We start from the raw sequence: 23,771 nt of genomic DNA on the forward strand, positions 1-23,771 counted from the left end.
GTCCATGCATTATACTGTATTCCAAGTCTTCTGAAGGCATACAATCACTTTGTATGATCAGACCAAAATTAAAGTCGTTATTCACTCTCAAATCAAATCATATCATTGTAAACTCAAGTAAACAGTGAACAAATCCAATATGGTGATTTCAGATATGGCGACCAATAACAATAAACCTCATTGGGTCTTGTGTCAAGACGTCATGAGATGTAAAAGATAAGGTTTGATCTTATTGTGCACAGTACAGAATTGAATTTACTTGAATTAAATGGAGTTGTTTTTATTATTATTATTATTGATAATAATAAGAAGAGTTACATATGCTGTATATATACACTGATCAGCCACAACATTAAAATTGTGTAGGTCCCCCTTGTGCCGCCTAAACAGCGCCAACCCGCATCTCAGAATAGCATTATGAGACACTTATTTTTCTCACCACAATTGTACAGAGCGTTACTTTTACAGTTACCGTAGACTTTGTCATCCATGCGATTATCTAATCAGCTAATCGTGTGGCACCAGTGCAGTGTATAAAATTATGCAGATACGGGTCAGGAGCTTCAGTTAATGTTCACATCAACCATCAGAATGGGGAAAAAATGTGATCACAGTGATTTGGAGCGTGGCTTGATTGTTGGTGCCAGACGGGCTGGTTTGAGTATTTCTGTAACTGCTGATCTCCTGGGATTTTCACAGACAACAGTCTCTAGAATTTACTCCGAATGGTGCCAAAAACAAAAAACATGCAGTGAGCAGCAGTTCTGTGGACGGAAATGCCTTGTTGATGAGAGAGGTCAACAGAGAATGGCCAGACTGGTTTGAACTGACAAAGTCTATGGTAAGTCAGATAAACGCTCTGTACAATTGTGGTGAGAAGAATAGCATCTCAGAATGCTATCATGAGATGCGGGTTGGCGCTGTTTGGCGGCACGAGGGGGACTTACACAATATTATGCAGGTGGTTTTAATGTTGTGGCTGATCGGTGATATAATAATATATATATATATATATATATATATATATATATATATATACAGTGGGGGAAATAAGTATTGAACGCGTCAACATTTTTTTCAGTAAATATATTTTTAATGAGGCTATTCACATGAAATTTTCACCAGACTTCAGTATTAACTCAAGAAATCCACAAATGTAAAGAATTCACAACATTAAAGTCCATAAATAAAGTTGTGTAATAAAGTGAATGACACAGGAAAAAAGTATTGAAGACACTAAGAAAAAGCAGTTCTACAAGGCAATGTAAGGCAAGGAACCAGCTGAAATCCGTAAGTAGTTAGAAAGTAATTATACCTCCTATCTGTGCAAATTAATATCAGTTGGGTTAGTAAATTGATGGTCTATAAAAAGGCTTTTCGTTACCAAGGTGTCACACAAGAAACATCTCATGATGGGTAAAAGCAAAGAGCTCTCCCAAGATCTTCGCAACCTTATTGTTGCAAAACATATTGATGGAATTGGATACAGATGTATTTCAAAACTTCTGAATCTTCCAGTAAGCACCATTGGGGCCATTTTCCGCAAGTGGAAGCAACATCACTCCGTCATCAACTGGCCACGCACAGGAGCTCCTCGCAAGATTTCTGACCAGGGAGTCAGAAAGATAGTCAGAAGAGTAGCTCAAGAGCCAAGGACCACACGGAAAGAGCTCCAGAAACATTTGGAGCAAGTACCATCGTCACAGAGAAAACAATAGGCAATGCACTCCACCGCCATGGCCTCTATGCACACTCACCCCACAAGACTCCATTACTAAAGAAAAGGCATGTCGAAGCTCGTTTAAAGTTTGCTACAACTTATTTGGACAAGCCTATGAAATACTGGGAGAGTGTAGTCTGGTCAGACGAGAGCAAAATTGAACTTTTTGGCTGTCATACAACACACCATGTTTGGAGAAGAAATGGCACTGCACATCACCCTAAAAACACTATACCAACAGTGAAGTTTGGAGGTGGAAGCATCATGGTGTGGGGCTGTTTTTCATCGAATGGTACTGCCAGAATTGAAGGAACGATGAATGGAGCCCTTTACCGGGAGATTCTTGAGAAGAATCTGCTGCCATCCACCAGGATGAGGAAGATGAGATGTGGGTGGACCTTCCAGCAGGACAACGATCCAAAGCATACAGCAAAGGAAACTCTCAATTGGTTTCAGAGAAAAATAATCAAGGTGTTAGAATGGCCCAGTCAATCACCTGATTTGAATCCAATTGAACATTTGTGGAAAGAGCTAAAGATCAAGGTTCACAAGAGGGCACCCCAGAATCTTCAAGATTTAAAGACAATATGTTTAAAAGAATGGGCCAAAATCACACCTGAATACTGCGGCCGATTAATTTCTTCATACAGGAAGCGTCTTGAAGCTGTCATTACAAACAAGGGCTTCTACACTAAGTATTAAATAAATTTCAGTTAGCGTGTTCAATACTTTTTTTCCTGTGTCATTCCTCTTTATTACGCATAACTTCATTTATGGACTTTAATGTTTGGATTTCTTTATGTGTGTGGATTTCTTGAGTTAATACCAAAGTCTGGTGAAAATTTCATCTGAATAGCCTCATTAAAAATATATTACTGAAAAAAATGATGACGCGTTCAATACTTATTTCCCCCACTGTATAATATATTATATACAGTTGAAGTCAGAAGTTTACGTACACCTTAGCCAAATACATTTAAACTTACAATTCCTGACATTTAAGCATAGAAAACATTCCTTGTCTTAGGTCAGTAAGGATCACTACTTTATTTTAAGAATGTGAAATGTCAGTAATAGTAGAGAGAATGATTTTTTTTTTTTAGCTTTATTTCTTTCATCACGTTCCCAGTGGGTCAGATGTTTACATACACTTTGTTAGTATTTGGTAGCATTGCCTTTAAAGTGAAACAATCTGTCTGTAAACAACTGTTGGAAAAATTACTTGTGTCATGTGTATATATATATATATATATATATATATATATATATATATATATATTATACAACAGTTAGTTCCGGTCCTCAAATCTGATTGGATGAGAGACGTTCCATGAGCACTGATGGTTGGACACCATCAGCACTCGGACGCTTCACTGTGTGTATCACTCCGCTTGTGTTCCTGCTGTTCTAAACTAAAGTGTAAGAGTAGTGCAAATGTGTTAAGAGTTACTGTATAAATGTCTCTTACATCTATTTTATTTTATTTTATTTTTTATTTTTTTTACATTACATATGTTAGCCAGCAGGTGGTGGCAAAAGATAATTTTTGAGTGTAATATGAGCCAGTTAGGTGAGGTGAAGTGAATCCGCATCAGCCACTGTTTACATACAACAGCTCTTCGTGATCACTCGTTACTACCACTCTAAAGCTAGAAAATAGCTTTAAACCACTTTAAACGAAAAACTTAAGCATTAAGGCCCATCACAGCTGAGAGACTCACAGATTAATTACACAACTAAAGGCACTTACCTCTTTCTGGAGTTTCCACATAAAAAGTACTGTTCAAAATGGCGGAGAAGATTGCGGTTTCTGTAGTGAATGACTCTTGCGCACCGGCTACCGCGAAATAGGGAGAAGTACCCCCGCTTGGATGGCTATTTTTCCACTGAGAAAGCTGATCTTCAGAAAGCTGACAGCATCTCTGCTTGGGAGTGGCAACAGGTGATTGCACACGCTCCATCTCTCTCTCTCTCTCTCTCTCTCTCTCTCTCACACACACACAGACACACATCCATCCATCCTTGTTTATCCAATAACTTGGTAGAAACAGTACAAGCCGTGATACTATTTCTGAAGTGACATTTTTGAATTACTAACGAAGGCTTGGACACATCATTTGTTTTGAACCAGCAACGGCAGATTCTGATCCGTCGCGTAAGAAAGTAGTTCCATGCACAAATGCTTTTTTATGACCTTTCTCAGTTTTTCCTAATTTTTTTAATTTACTTGTTTATTGAACTGTTGTATATAGGCAATATCACACTTGCAATCGTGCTACATGGCCCTAAATCAGCACTGTTGTGATTCAGCCACAGGCCGAGTGCCGTAGGAAATCACAGCAGTGCTGATTTAGGGCCATATAGCACGATTGCAAGTGTGATATTGCTTAAATATATATATATATATATATATATATATATATATATATATATATATATATATATATATATATATATATACACACACACACACAGTTGAAGGAGTGGCCATCACAAAGCCCTGACCTCAGTCTGACAGAAAATGTGTAGGCAGAACTGAAAAAGCATGTGCGAGCAAGGAGGCCTACAAACCTGACTTGGTTACACCAGTTCTGTCTGGAGGAATGGGCCAAAATTCCAGCAACTTATTGTGAGAAGCTTGTGGAAGGCTACCCAAAAAGTTTGACCCAAGTTAAACAATTTAAAGGCAATGCTACCAAATACTAACAAAATGTATGTAAACTTCTGACCCACTGAGAATGTGATGAAAAAATATAAAAGCTGAAATAAATCATTCTGGTGGCCAAAAGTATGGAATAATGTACAGATTTTGCTCTTATGGAAAGAAATTGGTACTCACAATGGATAGTCAGGACATTAATAACGTGAAAAATTACTATTACAATTTAAAAAAAAAAAAATGTTCAGAACTTCTTAAACTACTTCAAAGAGTTCTCATCAAAAAATCCTCCACGTGCAGCAATGACAGCTTTGCAGATCCTTGGCATTCCAGCTGTCAGTTTGTCCAGATACTCAGGTGACATTTCACCCCACACTTCCTGTAGCACTTGCCATAGATGTAGCTGTCTTGTCGGGCACTACAGTCTAGCTGATCCCACAAAAGCTCAATGGGTTTAAGATCCATAACACTCTTTTCCAATTATCTGTTGTCCAATGTCTGTGTTTCTTTGCCCACTCTAAACTTTTCTTTGTTTTTCTGTTTCAAAAGTGGCTTTTACTTTGCAATTCTTCCCATAAGGCCTGCAGCCCTGAGTCTTCTCTTTTCTGTTGTACATGAAACTGGTGTTGAGTGGGTAGAATTCAATGAAGCTGTCAGCTGAGGACATGTGAGGCATCTATTTGTCAAACTAGAGACTCTGATATACTTATCCTCTTGTTTAATTGTACATCTGTCCTTCCACATCTCTTTCTGTCCTTGTTAGAGCCAGTTGTCCTTTGTCTTTGAAGACTGTAGTGTACACCTTTGTATGAAATCTTCCCGTATTTTTTGTTTTTTTGCCAATTTCAAGCATTGTATAGCCTTCATTCCTCAAATTAATGATTGACTGACAAGTTTCTAGAGAAAGCTGTTTCTTTTTTGCCATTTTTGACCTAATATTGACCTTAAGACATGCCAGTCTGTTGCATACTGTGGCAACTCAAAAACAAACACAGACTATGTTAAGCTTCATTTAACAAAACAAATAACTTTCAGCTGTGTTTAATATAATGGCAAGTGATTTTCTAGTACCAAATTAGCCATTTAGCATGATTACTCAAGGATAAGGTGTTGGAGTGATGGCTGCTAGAAATGGAGCCTGTCTAGATTTGATCAAAAATTACTTTTTTCAAATAGTGATGGTGCTGTTTTTTACATCAGTAATGTCCTGACTATACTTTGTGATCAGTTGAATGCCACTTTGGTGAATTAATTACCAATTTCCTTCTGAAACAGCAAAATATGTACATTATTCCAAACTTTTGGCCGCCAGTGTGAATATATATATATATATATATATATATAATAATTTTATTTTTATAAAGTTATTGAGTTATTTCAGAGCAACATTGCTGATGATTATTGCATCATATCAATGTGCTATTTTTGTTTGTTTGTTTGTTGACTTTCAGAGCACAGAGTTCTCGGAAACTCCCTCTCCAGACAGTGACAGTGTGAATTCCCTGGAGGGACACTCCGAACCATCGTGGTTTAAAGATATCAAGTTTGACGACAGTGACACTGAGCAGCTAGCGGATGAAAATGACTATGTCACACCAAGTATGTATCCCGTGGCCGTTGACATCCTGTAGAAGTCAGTATATATTTTTTTCTTTCCCTCACTGCCTCCCCCCCCACAATTTTCTAGGCTCAGCCAGCCCCAGCAAAAGAACTTCGGTCAGCAGTTTCCACTCTGCAGTGGACAGTGACTCGGCCGCCTCCATCAGCTTGAATGTGGAGCAGGACAATGTCAATTTCCACATCAAGAAGCAGGCCAAGTACCCCCATGTGCCTCCATATCCAGCCGAGCAAAAAAGTATGGAGCCCTATGACCCATTCACCCCAGAAACCGACATCCATGCACCAAGTGAGGAGAGGCGGAGCGGCCCACTGGCCATCCTGGTTTGCCTCTGTCTGCTTCAAAAGCAGCACTAACTCACTGGCTCTGTTCTAAGCCCTAGTGAGCTGCCTCACTGTCTACTGTCCACATAGGCCGCTACCCTCTAAGAAAACATAGTACATGCTGTAAATTTAAAAACTCAAAACTTCCTCCCCAGTTAAAAAAATGCTTTTTTGAACTTCTGCAGCTTTCGGACGTAAGAAAGATGAATGTAATTGAACACATGGCCACCCACATTTACTTGTCAGTGATGCCTATTCAGTGTTCAGAAACTTGGCCCACAGTCATGGTGAAGCAATAATAAGGAAGTACTAGAAAATCCAGATTAAAGATAATTTCATTCCGACTTTAACAGTTTGTGTGGCGCATTTCAGCACAGATTGTTTTGTGAAACTGTCTTGTAAAGCAGACTTTGCAAAGAGGCTTTTATTGAAGGATTGGGCAGTGCAACCTATTTTAACCTGTTTTAAACCTGCAGCCTGTGTGTGAGCACAGCAAAGCATAGTAAAGAAGTCTTATAGGGCTAGTTCTCCCTCATGCCATCCCAGATGTGTATGATTTTCTTTCATCAGCAGAACACAAGTGAAGATTTTTAGAAGAATATCTCAGTTCTGTAGGTCCATACAATGCAAGTGAAAAGTGGCTGGAACTTTGAAGCTCCATAAAGCACATAAAGGCAGCATAAAAGTAATCTATACAATTATATAATATGACAATTTTTGGTGCAAAAAACACCCCTTGTCTAACGTTTTCAGTGGACCTCATGGGAAAAAATTTTATGATAAAAAATTAAAATGGTACCCATTAATAAGAACAGAAATACATAAGATTCACAAATATCAAGCAAAATTAAATTTTTAATAAGATGAAACAATTTGTATTCAGACTTTTCAGTATTGAATAAAATATGAGTACATTTACTCTCAACATTGGTTTCATCCATCGTGGATGAACATTTACACAATGCATTCTGGCATTGATGTTTCCGTGAAGAATACATGCAATGCTACCTTAGATTATTGCCAAAATGAAGTATCTTTATAAAGCAGCATAGTTTTGGTGATGCCTAACAATCCGATCTAAGTTGACAGCTCACTAAGGTTTTGGAACAGACCTAATGTCTCGGCTGCCTGAGACACACCACTAAATCCTTGTCCAACCTTTTTAAAAACTCTAAACTACATAATTAACAATTGAAATAACAGCCCTGACTATGGCATAAAATCCTGCATGCCTGATTTATTCCCTTCCAGTCTTCCCAGTCCAACAGTGCATATGAATGCATTGTCCAGTTTGTCATACTACCTTAAAAGCATGGCTTGCTGATACGTCACATGTGTCTCACAGTTCCAAAACAGAAACACTGACTTCCACTTCCTCAAAAAAAAAAAATTAAAAAAAAAGATAGTTGAAACTAATTCTTTGTCATGCACTCCACTGTGGCATGGCTTTATGGCAACATTTACTCTCTTAAATCCATATAATCCACTGTATTTTGATGTCTACACATGACTACCCTGTCTCACACACCATTTCTCTCTCTACATCAGTGGAAGTCCTGCTCTCTGAGGATGGAGGTCAGCATATATCCATCAGTGATGCTTTCATCAAAGGTAACTTGTTCCTCATGGTCTTAATAGTATTGTACACTCTCAAGACTTACCTGTGCTAATGGTTTTTTCCTTTGTAGAGTCTTTGTTTAACCGGAGAGTTGAGGAGAAAGCTAGAGAGATGCTGTTCACTCCTCTTGGTTGGCACCACAGCTCCTTGGACCAACTGCGTGAAGAGAATGGGGAAAAGAAAGCAATGGAGCGATTGCTGTAAGTCATTTGAGAAGTGTAACATTTTTAAGATATTAAAATACTTTCTCCTATCCCAGTTTAAAGGTATAGCTCACCTAAAAATGGAAATTCTCTCATCATTTACTCACCCTCATGCCATCCCAGATGTGTATGACTTTTTCTTTTGCTGAACAAAAACAATGATTTTTAGAAGAATATCTCAGCTGTGTAGGTCCTTACAATGCAATGAATGGTGACCAAAACTTTGAAGCTCCAAAAAGCACATAAAGGCAGAATAAAAGTAATCCATACGACTCCAGTGGTTAAATCCATGTCTTCAGAAGTGATTTCATAGGTGTGGGTGAGAGATCAATATTTATAAAGTCCTTTTTTGCTATAAATTCTCCTCTCTGCCTAGTAGGTGGCGATATGCATGAAGAATGTGAATACTGATCTGGTTCTTACTCACACCTAACATAGGATTTAACCACTGGAATCATATGGATTACTTTTATGCTGCCTTTATGTGCTTTTTGGAGCTTCAAAGTTCAGGTCACCATTCACTTGCATTGAATGGACCAACTGAGCTGAGATATTCTTTTAAAAATCTTCACTTGTTCTCTGCAGAAGAAAGATGTTCACATCTGGGATGGCATGAAGGTGAGTAAATGATGAGAGAATTTTCATTTTTGGGTGAACTATCCCTTTAATATGCAACTGTAAGTAAGCTATTTGTAGGTTAATTTCCCACTAAGTGTAACCACTGTGGCTTTGAGGTGCTATCAAAATATGATGTTTGGTTGAGCTTCCAGACAAGCAACATTGGCCCATCCGGTGGCGTGAGTTTAGGGCAGGGCTATCTTTTTGTCTGACCAATCAATGGAAGATCGGGGATGTGTTCTGGAAACCTGTTTGAAAATGGTCATTATTTTTGCAATTCCATTTGGTGATGCTAGTGGCGCTGAAATTACACACTTCAACTTTAAAGACTGTTTTGACTTACTGCTATTTTGACCATTTTTAAATGTTATCTTTTTGTTATTTATATATCATTTTTGAATAACTTGCTCTTTGTGGACAAAATACTTTAATTAGTGTGTAACTAATCACTTACAACTAGAAGCAAAATGATCCTAATATAATTATGGTCGAACAATTCATTATTCACATGGATATGATTCATTAATCCAGGGCTCCAGACTGCAACTAAAATCGTTACAAATGCGACCAAAAATTATTGATTGCGACAATAATTTAAAATCTAGTCGCCACTGGCGACAGTCGGGTTGTGTGCGTTCATATGCGGTTTCATCAGATATCATTTTGCGAGTTTTTGAATACATCTATAGAGCGCGAACCACCAGTGTGTCTCGCACCACTTTTCACCCGTTCTGTTGTGATGACGAGCTTGCTGCACCGCACGCAACAACAAACCCAGCGCGAGAGAGTCGTGAACAAGACTCTTTTGAACTGGGTCTTTTTCATGAATCACCCGAGTAGAACTGAAGGTTTGAACTCAGGAGCTCAGGTTAGCAGTTTGAATCAGATTCGTTTTCTCAACGAATCAGCCGTCAGTGTTTTCACAACTGGGAGTGCAGACATTTCAAAATAAGAGTCCCATGTGTATTTCGGGCTTCTTTATAATTAAAAGTCCTGTATTGTGTACCACTTTTTTTCTTCTGGTATTATTTTTATTATTATTATAATTATTTATTTATTTTTGGATTTTTTCCCCTTTTCTCCCCAATTTGGAATGCCCAATTCCCAATGCGCTTTAGGTCCTCGTGGTGACGTAGTGACTTGCCTCAATCTGGGTGGCAGAGGACGAATCTCAGTTGCCTCCGCCTCTGAGACAGTCAATCCGCGCATCTTATCACGTGGCTTGTTGAGCGCGTTACCGCGGAGACCTAGCTCATGTGGAGGCTTCACGCTATTCTCTGCGGCATCCATGCACTACTCGCCACGTGCCCCACCGAGAGCGAGAACCACATTATAGCAACCACGAGTAGGTTAACCCTACGTGACTCTACCCACCCTAGCAACCGGGCCAATTGGTTGCTTAGGAAGCCTGACTGGAGTCACTCGGCACGCCCTGGATTCGAACTTGCGACTTTACTTGCTGAGCTACCCAGGCCCCCACTTCTAGTAATTATTGATTGGGATTGGAGTAGCACAATAAACTGCATCTGGGATTTCATTCAGTTTGCACTCTTGTAGTCTCTGTGTCTGGGCCATCCGGTAACAGTAAAGAAAGACTAAGGTAATATTTTAAAACAATTTAAATTGTGTATATATATATATATATATATATATATACACACACATACAGTATATATAAAATCAGGCTTTTGACACTTAGGACAATTAGGGGACTTGTACACTATTACACAAAGTGCAAACATTAATTGATGCTCAAGAAGGAAACCCACTACTATATGCATAGTAAGCTTTATGTAAATATCTGCTTATGTAGATTCTGAAGGGCAGTACTAAATAAAAAATTATAAAAAATCTCTTATATTTGTATAAATTATGAAAGGGGTATGAACATTGATGAGACAAAAGGGGAATGCAAACTTATCTTCTCAACTATATATACTGTTTATTAAACCTTTGATTAATGTGTTATCCACTGTCTTTTCTTCGGATTTCTATCTTGTTTCTGAACGGCAATCTAAATCGAGCAAATCTGCAATTTGGCGACTAAAAATAGCCATTTGGCTCCTTAATGTTTCAGTTTAGGGGCCAATGACTCCTAAGTCATTTTTTTAGTCTGGAGCCTTGATTTAATCATATCATGGGATCATAAACCACATTTATGTGAATTCCATGACTTTGAGTCATCCATGGCCACCCAGTTTCACTTGTTCAGCATGTAAAATATTCTTAATAAAATGTAGCATTGAAGCATTGAATAAGATAATCACATGTAAATGAGTTCAGTGACTTCTGCAAGCATACTTTCAGGAACACGCATAACTGGGATAAATGCCTCCCCTTCAGGTCTGCAAATCACAGCCACATGATGGCACTGCTGCAGCAGCTGCTGTACAGTGAGTCGCTGTCTCTCTCCTGGCGTGACATCATCGTACCTGTGGTGAGACAGGTGGTGCAGACAGTGCGACCGGATGTGCGTAGTTGTGATGATGACATGGATATCCGTCAGCTAGTCCACATCAAGAAGGTGAGGAAACAAACTGACGTTAAGACTTGTTCACACTGTGTTTATTGTTATGCACTTTGTATGATATTACAAACGCATTGCATCCCACATGACGAAACAAATACTTGAAATCTGACTGTTTCAGAATGAAATGCAAAAAAATCTGATTTTATTCAGATTTTAAACCACATATGGATATGGTTTGAATCATGTTTGAAATCGGATTTCACGTGTTTTGTTTTTTTGCTGTTCGGACTACAAAAAAACAAAAGACTAAGTTTCTGCTTTGTTGTTTGGATCAATTTGTTAAATATTGGATATTTGTTTGTTTTTTTGTAGATTCCAGGAGGAAAGAAGTTTGACTCAGCTGTAGTCAATGGCTTTGTTTGCACTAAGAATATTGCACACAAAAAGGTTTGTGTTTGTTTGACATTATGCTACTCACCAGGCCATGTGGTATTTGCGATGTTCTAACACTGTCGGGACTTTCTCAACAGATGAACCCTTACATCAAAAACCCTAAGATCCTCCTCCTAAAATGCTCCATTGAGTATCTGTACAGAGAAGAGACCAAGTTCACCTGCATTGACCCAATTGTGTTACAGGTAAATGCCACTCTCACACACATCACCATATCGCAACTCAACCCTAAATTGTCTGTTTGAAGAGTAAGCTATTTATCTTCAAACAGTACACTGAAAAACAGCAAAAATCAGTGCTCATTTCATTTACAATGTTCTTTCCAGGAACACGAGTTTCTAAAGAACTATGTTCAGAGGATTGCTGACGTTCGGCCAAACGTGGTGCTGGTGGAAAAGACTGTATCCCGTATCGCTCAGGACATGTTACTGGAACATGGCATTACCCTGATCATTAATGTCAAACCTGTTAGTATCCTTTCCAAGCTCACATTTTTTGTTTCTTTCTTTTGTCTTCTGTTAAGCAGTACACACATTATAGTGAACTGTGCATTCTTTTGTAATGGTTTGTGGATGTTTCATATACAGGTGCATCTCAAATTAGAATGTCGTGGAAAAGTTCATTTATTTCAGTAATTCAACTCAAATTGTGAAACTCGTGTATTAAATAAATTCAATGCACACAGACTGAAGTAGTTTAAGTCTTTGGTTCTTTTAATTGTGATGATTTTGCTCACATTTAACAAAAACCCACCAATTCACTATCTCAAAAAATTAGAATACATCATAAGACCAATAAAAAAAAAACATTTTTAGTGAATTGTTGGCCTTCTGGAAAGTATGTTCATTTACTGTATATGTACTCAATACTTGGTAGGGGCTCCTTTTGCTTTAATTACTGCCTCAATTCGGCGTGGCATGGAGGTGATCAGTTTGTGGCACTGCTGAGGTGGTATGGAAGCCCAGGTTTCTTTGACAGTGGCCTTCAGCTCATCTGCATTTTTTGGTCTCTTGTTTCTCATTTTCCTCTTGACAATACCCCATAGATTCTCTATGGGGTTCAGGTCTGGTGAGTTTGCTGGCCAGTCAAGCACACCAACACCATGGTCATTTAACCAACTTTTGGTGCTTTTGGCAGTGTGGGCAGGTGCCAGATCCTGCTGGAAAATGAAATCAGCATCTTTAAAAAGCTGGTCAGCGGAAGGAAGCATGAAGTGCTCCAAAATTTCTTGGTAAACGGGTGCAGTGACTTTGGTTTTCAAAAAACACAATGGACCAACACCAGCAGATGACATTGCACCCCAAATCATCACAGACTGTGGAAACTTAACACTGGACTTCAAGCAACTTGGGCTATGAGCTTCTCCACCCTTCCTCCAGACTCTAGGACCTTGGTTTCCAAATGAAATACAAAACTTGCTCTCATCTGAAAGAGGACTTTGGACCACTGGGCAACAGTCCAGTTCTTCTTCTCCTTAGCCCAGGTAAGACGCCTCTGACGTTGTCTGTGGTTCAGGAGTGGCTTAACAAGAGGAATACGACAACTGTAGCCAAATTCCTTGACACGTCTGTGTGTGGTGGCTCTTGATGCCTTGACCCCAGCCTCAGTCCATTCCTTGTGAAGTTCACCCAAATTCTTGAATCGATTTTGCTTGACAATCCTCATAAGACTGCGGTTCTCTCGGCTGGTTGTGCATCTTTTTCTTCCACACTTTTTCCTTCCACTCAACTTTCTGTTAACATGCTTGTATACAGCACTCTGTGAACAGCCAGCTTCTTTGGCAATGAATGTTTGTGGCTTACCCTCCTTGTGAAGGGTGTCAATGATTGTCTTCTGGACAACTGTCAGATCAGCAGTCTTCCCCATGATTGTGTAGCCTAGTGAACCAAACTGAGAGACCATTTTGAAGGCTCAGGAAATCTTTGCAGGTGTTTTGAGTTGATTAGCTGATTGGCATGTCACCATATTCTAATTTTTTGAGATAGTGAATTGGTGGGTTTTTGTTAAATGTGAGCCAAAATCATCACAATTAAAAGAACCAAAGACTTAAACTACTTCAGTCTGTGTGCATTGAATTTATTTAATACACGAGTTTCACAATTTGAGTTGAATTACTGAAATAAATTAACTTTTCCACGACATTCTAATTTATTGAGATGCACCTGTAATATCTCGATTTAATCAACGCAGCAAGTCCTGGACCGTGTGAGTCGAATGACTCAGGGAGATTTGGTCATTTCAATGGATCAGCTACTGACAAAACCTCGCCTGGGTACCTGCCACAAGTTTTACATGCATTCCTTCCAGCTTCCAAACAGTGAGTCTTTATTTCTGATTTATGTCAACGTTTATGTTATTAAAGGAATTGTTCACCCAAAAATGAAAATTGTCTCATAATTTACTCACCCTTATGCCATCCCAGATGTGTATGACTTTGTTTAGAATTATTTCTCAGCTCTTTTGGTCCATACAATGTAAGTTGTATGTCTTAATGTAAGACAATGTAAGTCTAAAATTTTGAAGCTCCAAAATGCACATAAAGGTATAATAAAAGTAATCCATAAGACTCCAATGGTTAAATCTATATATTCAGAAGCAAAATGATAGGTGTGGGTGAGAAACAGATCACTTTTACATTCTTCTTCTTGTGTTTTTGGTGATTCACATTCTTCATGCATATTGCCCCCTACTGGGCAGGGAGAAGAATTTCAAGCAAAACATTACTTAAATATTGATCTGTTTCTCACCCACACCTATCATATCACTTCTCAAAGTACAGACTACAACACTGGAGTCATATGGATTACTTTTATGATGCCTTTATGTGCTTTTTGGAGCATCAAAATTTTTCCACAACATTCACTTACATTGTATGGACCTACAGAGCTGAGATATTCTTCTAAAAATCACAGTTTGTGTTCTCAAAAAAATCAAATCAAAATCAAATCACTTTGTCACACAGCCATATACACAAGTGCAATGGTGTGTGAAATTCTTGGGTGCAGTTCCGATCAACATAGCAGTCGTGACAGTGATGAGACATATACCAATTTACAATAACATCAAATTAACACAACGCAATTTAAACATCTGTTATACATAATTAAACTCGACTTAAAACATCAAATTAACACAACACAATTTAAACATCTGTTATACATAATTGCACTCAACTTAAAACATCAGATTAACACAACACAATTTAAACATCTGTTATACATAATTACACAACTTAAAACATCAAATTAACACAACACAATTTAAACATCTGTTATACACATAATTACACTCAACAATATACAAATAATAACATACACTGTACAGTATACAATATGCTGTTTTTGTTTTTTTTTTGTTTTTTTTACTATATAGATACTATATAGATACACATTATTCAATAAAAATTAAAATATATATGAAAAAAGTATATATATAGAATGTACAGTATTGTACTGTATTGACATTCAGGCTGTCGGTTGATAGTCAGTTGTTAAGAGAGACATAATATAATGACAGTAATATAATTTATGACAGTCCGGTGTGAGATAAAAGAGTAATAAAGTGCAGGGCTGATGTATTTTGATCGTGGGAGATCAAGAGTTCAGAAGTCTGATTGCTTGGGGGAAGAAGCTATCATGGAGTCGGCTGGTGCGGGTCCTGATGCTGCGATACCGCCTACCTGATGGTAGCAGTGAGAACAGCCCATGGCTCAGGTGGCTGGAGTCTCTGATGATCCTCCGAGCTTTTTTCACACACCGCCTTGTATATATTTCCTGGAGGGAGGGAAGCTCACCTCCAATGATGTGTTTGGCAGTTCGCACCACCCTTTGCAGTGCTTTGCGGTTGTGGGCGGTGCTATTGCCGTACCAGGCGGAGATACAGCCAGTCAGGATGCTCTCCACAGTGCAGGTGTAGAACCGTGTGAGGATGTGGCGGTTCATTCCAAACTTCCTCAGCCGTCTCAGGAAGAAAAGGCGCTGATGAGCCTTCTTCACAACGACTTCAGTGTGGACGGACCATGTGAGTTCCTCAGTGATGTGGACACCCAGGAACTTGAAGCTGCTGACTCTCTCCACTGGTGCTCCATTGATAGTGATGGGACTGTGTTCTCTGTCTTTTCTCCTGAAGTCCACCACAAGCTCCTTTGTCTTACTGACGTTGAGGGAGAGGTTGTGCTCCTGACACCAGTGTTGTCAGAGTGTGCACCTCCTCTCTGTAGGCTGTTTCATCATTGTCAGTGATCAGACCTACCACCGTCGTGTCATCAGCAAACTTAATGATGGCATTGGAGTTATGTGTTGCCACACAGTCATGTGTGTACAGGGAATACAGTAGTGGGCTGAGAACACAGCCCTGCGGGGCTCCAGTGTTGAGGGTCAGTGATGAGGAGATGTTGCTGCCTATTCTAACCACCTGGCGTCTGCTTGACAGGAAGTCCAGGATCCAGCTGCACAGCGAGCTGTTTAAGCCCAGAGCCCGGAGTTTCTCATCTAGCTTGGAGGGCACTATGGTGTTGAATGCTGAGCTGTAGTCTACAAACAACATTCTCACATAAGTGTTCTTTTTTTCCAGGTGGGAGAGAGCAGTGTGTATTGTAGATGCAATGGCATCATCAGTGGAACGGTTGTTGCGGTAAGCAAACTGCAGCGGGTCAAGATTGAGTGGTAATACAGAGCAGATGTAATCTCTGATTAGTCTCTCAAAACATTTGCTGATGATGGGGGTCAGAGCAACAGGACGCCAGTCATTTAAACAAGTTATTTTCGATTGTTTTGGAACAGGCACAATGGTGGATGTTTTAAAGCATGTGGGGACTACAGACAAAGAGAGGAAAAGGTTGAAAATGTCCGTAAAAACACCAGCCAGCTGGTTCGCGCACGCTCTGATGACGCGGCCCGGAATGCCATCTGGACCCGCGGCTTTGCGGATATTCACCCGTCGGAAGGATCGGGTTACATCCGCTACAGAGACGGAGAGTGAACTAACCTCTGTAGCTTCGGCCGTGAGAGCTCTCTCCGCGAGGGCGGTGTTAGTTCCCTCGAAACGAGCATAAAAAGTATTTAGCTCATCCGGTAGAGAGGCAGCAGTTTTTATTCCCTTTAAAGTCCGTGATGATGTTAATTCCCTGCCACATGCTTCTAGAGTTGGTGGTGTTAAACTGTCCTTCAATCTTGCTCCTGTACTGGCGTTTTGCTGTTTTGATAGTTTTTCGGAGGGCATAACTGGCTTGTTTATGCTCCTCCGCGTTCCCGGAATTAAAGGCGGAGGTCCGCACATTAAGTGCCGCGCGAACATCGCTGTTGATCCACGGCTTCTGATTCGGATAGATTCGCACAGTTCTGGTCGGAATCACTTCCTCTACACACGTTCTGATGAAACACATTACGCTATCAGCGTAAAGCTCGATGTCGTCATCAGAGGCGGACCGGAACATCTCCCAGTCCGTGCGATCAAAACAGTCTTGTAGCGTAGAGTCTGATTGGTCCGACCAGCACTGGATCGTTCTGAGGGTGGGTGCTTCCTGTTTCAATTTCTGCCTGTAAACGGGCAGAAGCAGAATGGAAGAGTGGTCCGATTTGCCAAATGGTGGGCGGGGGAGGGATTTGTAGCCATCCCGGAACGGAGAGTAGCAATGGTCCAAAACCCGGTCCCCTCGTGTGTTGAAACTAATGTGCTGGTGATATTTTGGTGCGACTGATTTTAAACTGGCTTTATTAAAGTCCCCGGTCACAATGAACGCGGCCTCAGGGTGCGCGGTTTCCTGCTCACTTATACTCCCATACAGTTCCTTGAGTGCCCGGTCAGTGTCGGCTTGTGGGGGAATGTACACAGCAGTGATAATGACCGCTGTGAATTCCCTCGGTAGCCAGAATGGTCGACACAGAAGCATAAGAAATTCCAGATCAGGAGAACAGAAAGACTTGATGGAATGTACGTTCCTCTGATCACACCAGGATTTGTTGATCATAAAACATACACCACCTGCTCTAGTTTTACCTTAGAGGTCTTTCGCTCTGTCCGCTCGGAGCATGGAGAACCCCGCGGGTTCAATGGCTGAGTCTGGAATCTCCGCAGACATCCAAGTTTCCGTAAGGCAGATAACGCAGCAGTCCCTCGTCTCTCGTTGGAAAGAGATCCGCGCTTTCAGCTCGCAGAGCTTGTTATCCAGAGACTGAACATTTGCCAGTAGAATAGTGGGTAGCGGGGGTCGATTTGCGCGGCGTCTTACTCTGATGAGAACGCCGGCTCTGTTTCCCCTTTTCCTCCTGCGTTTCCGCGGCCGTGCTGCCCAGACAAAGGGCTCCGCTTGCGTGTTTGTAAACAGCGGGTCGGCATTGAGGAATGTGAAGTCCGGTTTACGGTGTGAGATCGCTGAACCAATGTCCAAAAGTGTTTGTCTGTCGTAGACAATAAGGCAGACAACATCCAAGACAAAAAACATAAGAATTGTAAACAAAACAAACAAACCATTGCTGTGTTGTGTCGGAGCTCGCAACGCAGCAGCCATACTCGGCGCCATCTTGAGTCAAAACAGAAGAAAGAAAGTCATACACATCTGGGATGGCATGAGGGTGAGTAAATGAGAATTTTCATTTTTGGGTGAACTATTCCTATAATATTGTTTATCTCCCTTGTCATTTTTCCAGAAGTTGTTCAAATTACTGTAGTTTTAAATATGTTTTGCCTATGTAATGCTAAGGCTTGAGAAGGCAAGCATCATTACAACTTTTCCTTCTACTTAAGAGTTTGTTCTAAACTCCTAAACCTAAGTATTAAACTTTGGCAGACTTTCTGTTTTTGCCTGACATAAAAAAGAAAAAAGAAAAGAAACTTGAACTCCCTTGTCATTTGTCCAAAGGTTTTTCAGGCTTTGCATATTCTTTTGGCATTCTTTAAATTATTTTTTAGTTTTAAAATGTATTTGTAAAGTCCACTTGATCACTACTCCATTTTGTTTGCAGATGAACTCAAGAACCTGATGTTTTTCGATGGCTGTCCTCCTCAGCTAGGCTGCACCATCAAGCTCCACGGCGCCTCAGAGTACGAACTGGCACGGGTGAAGGAGATCATAATTTTTATGGTGTGTGTGGCTTACCATTCACAGTTGGAGATCTCTTTCCTCATGGATGAGTTTGCTATGCCTCCCAGCCTGGCCGAGAACTCTTCCTTCCCATGTCTGCTGGAAAGCACCACTCTGGAAGAAGAGGTGGAGACTCTTAGCGAAAGGGAGAGCCTAGAGAATGATCGCTCTACACTGGGGGATGAGAACACCATCTTTGCTCCAGAAGATGACTTTGAGCCAGGGCTCCAAGAGGTATTTAAAGTCCACAGTAGACAGCCGTCCATCTCGGAATCTTCTCACAAAGATGCAGAAAGCCCCAGAAAAAATAAAAATGGTTCAATCGCTTCTTTCTCCGGAGTAGAGGAGGAGATGATGAAGACCTCCACGCCCGTTTCTTCTTGCTCCTCAAGCCTTCCACAGCCAGTGTCACCACCTTTCTTGATTTCAGACCTGAAGGAGATGTCAGAAGAAGTGATCAAGGATCCAGGTGCGGAGGAGAAGAACAAAGGTCTGGAGGAGACTGTGGTGCCTCATGACAGCACAAGCTCTGAGACCTCCCTTCAGCCAGCTCGACTCTTCAGGGACCCGTTGCAGGATGATACAGGCATGTTCGTGACCGAGCAGGTTGCCTCTTCGGATGACCACCTCAAATCCATCTCAGCTTTATTTAAACAGGAGCTGAAAGACATTATTCTCTGCATTTCCCCCTTTATTACCTTTCGCGAGCCATTCTTGCTCACGCCAGCTGGACTGCGTTGTCCTAGTCGGGACTATTTCCCAGAACAAGTTTACCTTTCACCTCTCCTGAACAAGGACTCCAAGGAGCTGGATGGCCGGCGCAAGAGGCAGCTACTTAAAGAGTCTGGCCCAGGTTCTGGCAACCTGACAAACGGTACTGGGTCGCACCAACAGACCATCCTGATCTTGCCCTCCCACAAACTTACGAGTACCCGCATAGCAAAGCAGCTAGGCAGCAGTCAGGATCTGGCATGCATGCTGGCCGACTACCGTGCCCAAGGAGGACGCATTCGGCAGAGGGAAGGAATGCAATTTCGTGAAACCCTGCCCACGAAAGTGCCAGTAAAGGCTGATAGTGAAGAAGATAAAGGGGCGGGACAAAATGAATTAACCTGGGCCACAAAGGTTAGGGTTTGTTAGCTGCTGTGTTCATTCTAACACTTGATTCCAAATTTTATATCATTCTGAAAACTGTTATTGAATGCACATTTGGATTGTTTTTGTGTTTCAGTTGGACTGTTTAAATCCAATCAATCACCAGAGACTCTGTGTGCTGTTCAGTAGCTCATCAGCACAGTCTAATAATGCACCAAACCCCTGCGTCAGTCCCTGGTAACAATATTATTATTATATTTGTTTCAGGTTTAGTAACATGACATCATATTACTGACTGCATTCAGACCATACAAACAGGAAAGGTCTTGGTTGTCTCTACTTTGAATCTACAGGATTGTAACAATGGAGTTTTATGGAAAGAATGACTTGACCCTTGGTGTATTTCTGGAGAGATACTGTTTCAGGTAATTGACTCATGCACACATCTACAGTGGTGGCCAAAATATTGGCACCCTTGGTAAATATGAGCAAAGAAGTCTGTGAAAAATATGTCTTTATTGTTTATCCTTTTGATCTTTCATTCAAAATATTCACAAAAATATATCCTCTAAAGGATATCAAACAACTGCAAACAACACAAGTTTTATCAAAAAACAAATGTTTTTGTCAAATATATGTGTGGCATAATTATTGGCACCCTTTTATTCAATACTACGTGCAGCCTCCCTTTGCCAAGATAACAGCTCTGAGTCTTCTCCTATAGTGCATAATGAGGTTGGAGAACACATGGCAAGAAATCTGAGACTATTCTTCCAAACAAATTTCTTCAGATCCTTTCAATTCCGAGGTCCACATTGTAAACTCTCCTCTTCAGTTCACCCCACAGGTTGTCTATGGGGTTCAGGTCAGGAGACTGGGATGGCCATAGCAAACCCATGATTTTGTGGTCAGTGAACCATTTTTGTGTTGATTTTGATGTGTGTTTTGGATCAATGTCTTGCTGGAAGATCCAACCATGGCCCATTTTAAGCTTTCTGGCTTAGGCAGTCAGGTTTTGATTTTTCTATCTGTTGGTATTTGATGGAGTCCATGATGCCATGTATCCGAACAAGATGTCCAAGACCTTTGGCATAAAAACAGCCCCACAACGTTATAGATCCACCACCATATTTAACTGTGGGCATGAGGTACTTTTCCATATGGCTACCTCTCTGTGTGCATCAAACCCATCTCTGGTGTTTGCTGCCAAAAAGCTCTATTTTTGTTTTATCTGACCATAGAACCCGGTCCCATTTGAAGTTCCAGTAGTGTCTGGCAAACTGAAGATGCTTGAATTTGTTGTTGGATGAGAGCAGAGGCTCTCTTCTTGAAACCCTCTCAAACAACTTGTTGTGATGTAGGTGATGTCTGATTGTAGTTTTGGAGACTTTCAGACCCCAAGGCCCAACTAATTTCTGCAATTCTCCAGCTGTGATCCTTGGAGAATTTTTTGCCACTCGAACCATCCTCCTCACCATACTTGGAGACAATATAGACATGCGTCCTCTTCCAGGAAGATTCTTAACATCTCCAGTTGACTGGAATTTCTTAATTGTTGCCCTGATGGTGTAAATGGGTATTTTCAATGCTTTAGCTATTTTCTTATAGCCATCCTCGATTTTGTTAAGCTCAACAACCTTTTGCTGCACATCATAACTTTATTCTTTGGTCTTACCCATTGTGATAGATGACTAAGGGAATTTGGATTGTGTGTTATTTCATATTTATTCCCCTCTGAAACAGGAAGACATGGCTGAACAATTTCATGTCCCTAGTCACCCAGGTGTACTAAAAAATGTAAAATATGAATGGGAATGTACTTCAGATATATTTTACTCATAAGAATTTTCTAGGGGTGCCAATAATTGTGCCACACATATATTTGACAAAAATATTTGTTTTTTGATAAAACCTGTGTTGTGTTTGCAATTGTTTGATATCAATTAAAGGATATATATTTTGTGAATATTTTGAATAAAAGATCAAAATGATAAACAATAAAGACATATTTTTCACAGCCTTCTATGCTCGTATTTACCAAGGGTGCCAATATTTTTTGGCCACCACTGTATATCTGTTTGTTTCCTGTTTTTATTTTATTTATTTTTTACAGGAAAATGTGCATCATGTCTAGAGTTGTCACAATACCAGAATTTCAGCTGATATCAGTTAATACTAATGAAATATCATGATTCTCAAAAACAATTTTGGCCCATACAGCAAAAATGTCTTCTTGAACAAATTTTATATTATTTACGTGTTAACAAATTAAATAAATGGTATGCAAATATTTTTAACATCTTAAATATACTGTAATGACGCTCATTTATTTTATTTTTTTCAGATCTAATAAATTATTCAAAAATACATAAAATATGCAATTCACACAAAATAATTACTTGAATACACCTCTTCTATGATGAGCATATTTTCTGAGTTTAAAGTAATTTTTATATTTTTTCTGGGGCTTGAAGTCATAAAAGTCATGTGGTAACGGTCCAGAGACAGTAAATAAAAATCATCAGTCATTAATGGAATGTTCTGGGTTTCAATACAAATTAAGCTAAATCAACAGCATTTCTGGCATAATGTTGATTACCACAAAAATGTATTTCGACTTGTCCCTCCTTTAAAAAAAAACCTGCTTTACAGTGGTACACTTAGAATGGTAGTGAATGTATAGCCACAAGACGTAAACATTACGCGTGTTAACATGACTGTAGTGTGATATAATTGCAAACTTATCTTTTTTGTGAAAAGTTATATCCAATTTTACAACTTCATAGCCATGACGACATAATGCCATAAACCCAAAAACCCTGAAACGACTGTAAAAACAACTATTTACAGCTCAAATAATACACAAGTTTTAACAGATGCATTAATGTTAGTGCTTTTGTAAAATTATAAGCTTCACATTTCTGCTTTTAAAGCCTCAAAAAATTGGCCCAGCACTGGCCTCAATGTAACCTCGATTTTTGCTTCTTTTTTTTTTTTTTTTTTTTTTTGAGAAAAGGAGAGATGAGTCGAAATTAATTTTTGATAATCAACATTATGCCACAAATGCTGTTGATTGAGCTTAACTTGTATTGAACCCGGAACATTCCTTTAAAAGCTGAAATTCTTGAAAAAAGAAATGTTGGCATGAGTAGTGCAGAGTATATATTTTATTAATATTTCCTTAAAAAAAATAAGCTTTGAAACAGTTGTGTTTTAAAATCTGATTTATATTTAAAAACACTTTTGTCCACCAAATCAAAGTCAAGTGATGTAGCCAACATGTAGTTAGCCATTTTACTGTTTATTTTTACAAAAAACATAAAACAGAGAGGATCCCTTTAGTCCCTCAAGACACAGAAAATCCGATATTTTGACATTGTAATGAAAAGGCACATTTTTTTCAGGTCATGTGGTGGTTTTAATTAAGGATCAAGTTGTTCATACTCTCATGTATTGAAGGTACAAGGAAAGGATTTTAATGCTTTTTACTTTGGTTACACCACATTGTTTTTGGAGAAATTGCTATAAATGTAACCAAATTGGACACAAAGACTTCATTTCTAAGAACTTGACACAAGTGTTTTAAACTAGATTTCTTATTTTTAACACCGAGCAACCTTATTCGTCAATGACCCATATAACACATTTGCCTATTTAACATATAATATAAATACATAAACAGAAAGTAAATTGGTCAGTTTATGTTTTTGTACGGCCCGATTCAGGCCATCTTACCAATGCCCCAGCATGTACTGCGACACTCCCATGGTTCATCACATCCGGCGCTTTGTGCACGGTAGCGGCTGTGTCCAGATTGTTCTGAAAGAGCTGGACTCACCTGTACCCGGCTATCAGCACACAATTCTCAACTACTCTTGGTGCCGTATCTGTAAACAGGTAACATGGAGAATAT

General features: G+C 39.7%; 1 protein-coding gene across 3 annotated transcripts in view; it reads left to right on the forward strand.

Annotated features, from left to right (window-relative positions):
* Positions 1-23,771, forward strand: part of LOC127448090 (1-phosphatidylinositol 3-phosphate 5-kinase-like) — a 53,241-nt gene that overhangs the window by 19,924 nt on the left and 9,546 nt on the right. For 2 of the 3 annotated variants that reach the window (XM_051710376.1, XM_051710377.1), the window contains 13 exons: positions 5,831-5,978; positions 6,067-6,234; positions 7,869-7,931; positions 8,009-8,138; positions 11,103-11,283; positions 11,602-11,676; positions 11,760-11,867; positions 12,009-12,149; positions 13,873-13,999; positions 18,645-19,888; positions 19,995-20,095; positions 20,212-20,283; positions 23,584-23,755. In XM_051710376.1, the coding sequence (XP_051566336.1) occupies positions 5,831-5,978; positions 6,067-6,234; positions 7,869-7,931; positions 8,009-8,138; positions 11,103-11,283; positions 11,602-11,676; positions 11,760-11,867; positions 12,009-12,149; positions 13,873-13,999; positions 18,645-19,888; positions 19,995-20,095; positions 20,212-20,283; positions 23,584-23,755 (2,730 nt within the window). Of the gene's footprint in view, positions 1-5,830; positions 5,979-6,066; positions 6,286-7,868; positions 7,932-8,008; positions 8,139-11,102; positions 11,284-11,601; positions 11,677-11,759; positions 11,868-12,008; positions 12,150-13,872; positions 14,000-18,644; positions 19,889-19,994; positions 20,096-20,211; positions 20,284-23,583; positions 23,756-23,771 lie in introns of all 3 variants that reach the window. The other variant, XM_051710375.1, reaches the window with a different exon arrangement.

This window comes from Myxocyprinus asiaticus, chromosome 11 (genome assembly GCF_019703515.2).
Source record: "Myxocyprinus asiaticus isolate MX2 ecotype Aquarium Trade chromosome 11, UBuf_Myxa_2, whole genome shotgun sequence".
Classification (NCBI taxonomy): domain Eukaryota; kingdom Metazoa; phylum Chordata; class Actinopteri; order Cypriniformes; family Catostomidae; genus Myxocyprinus; species Myxocyprinus asiaticus.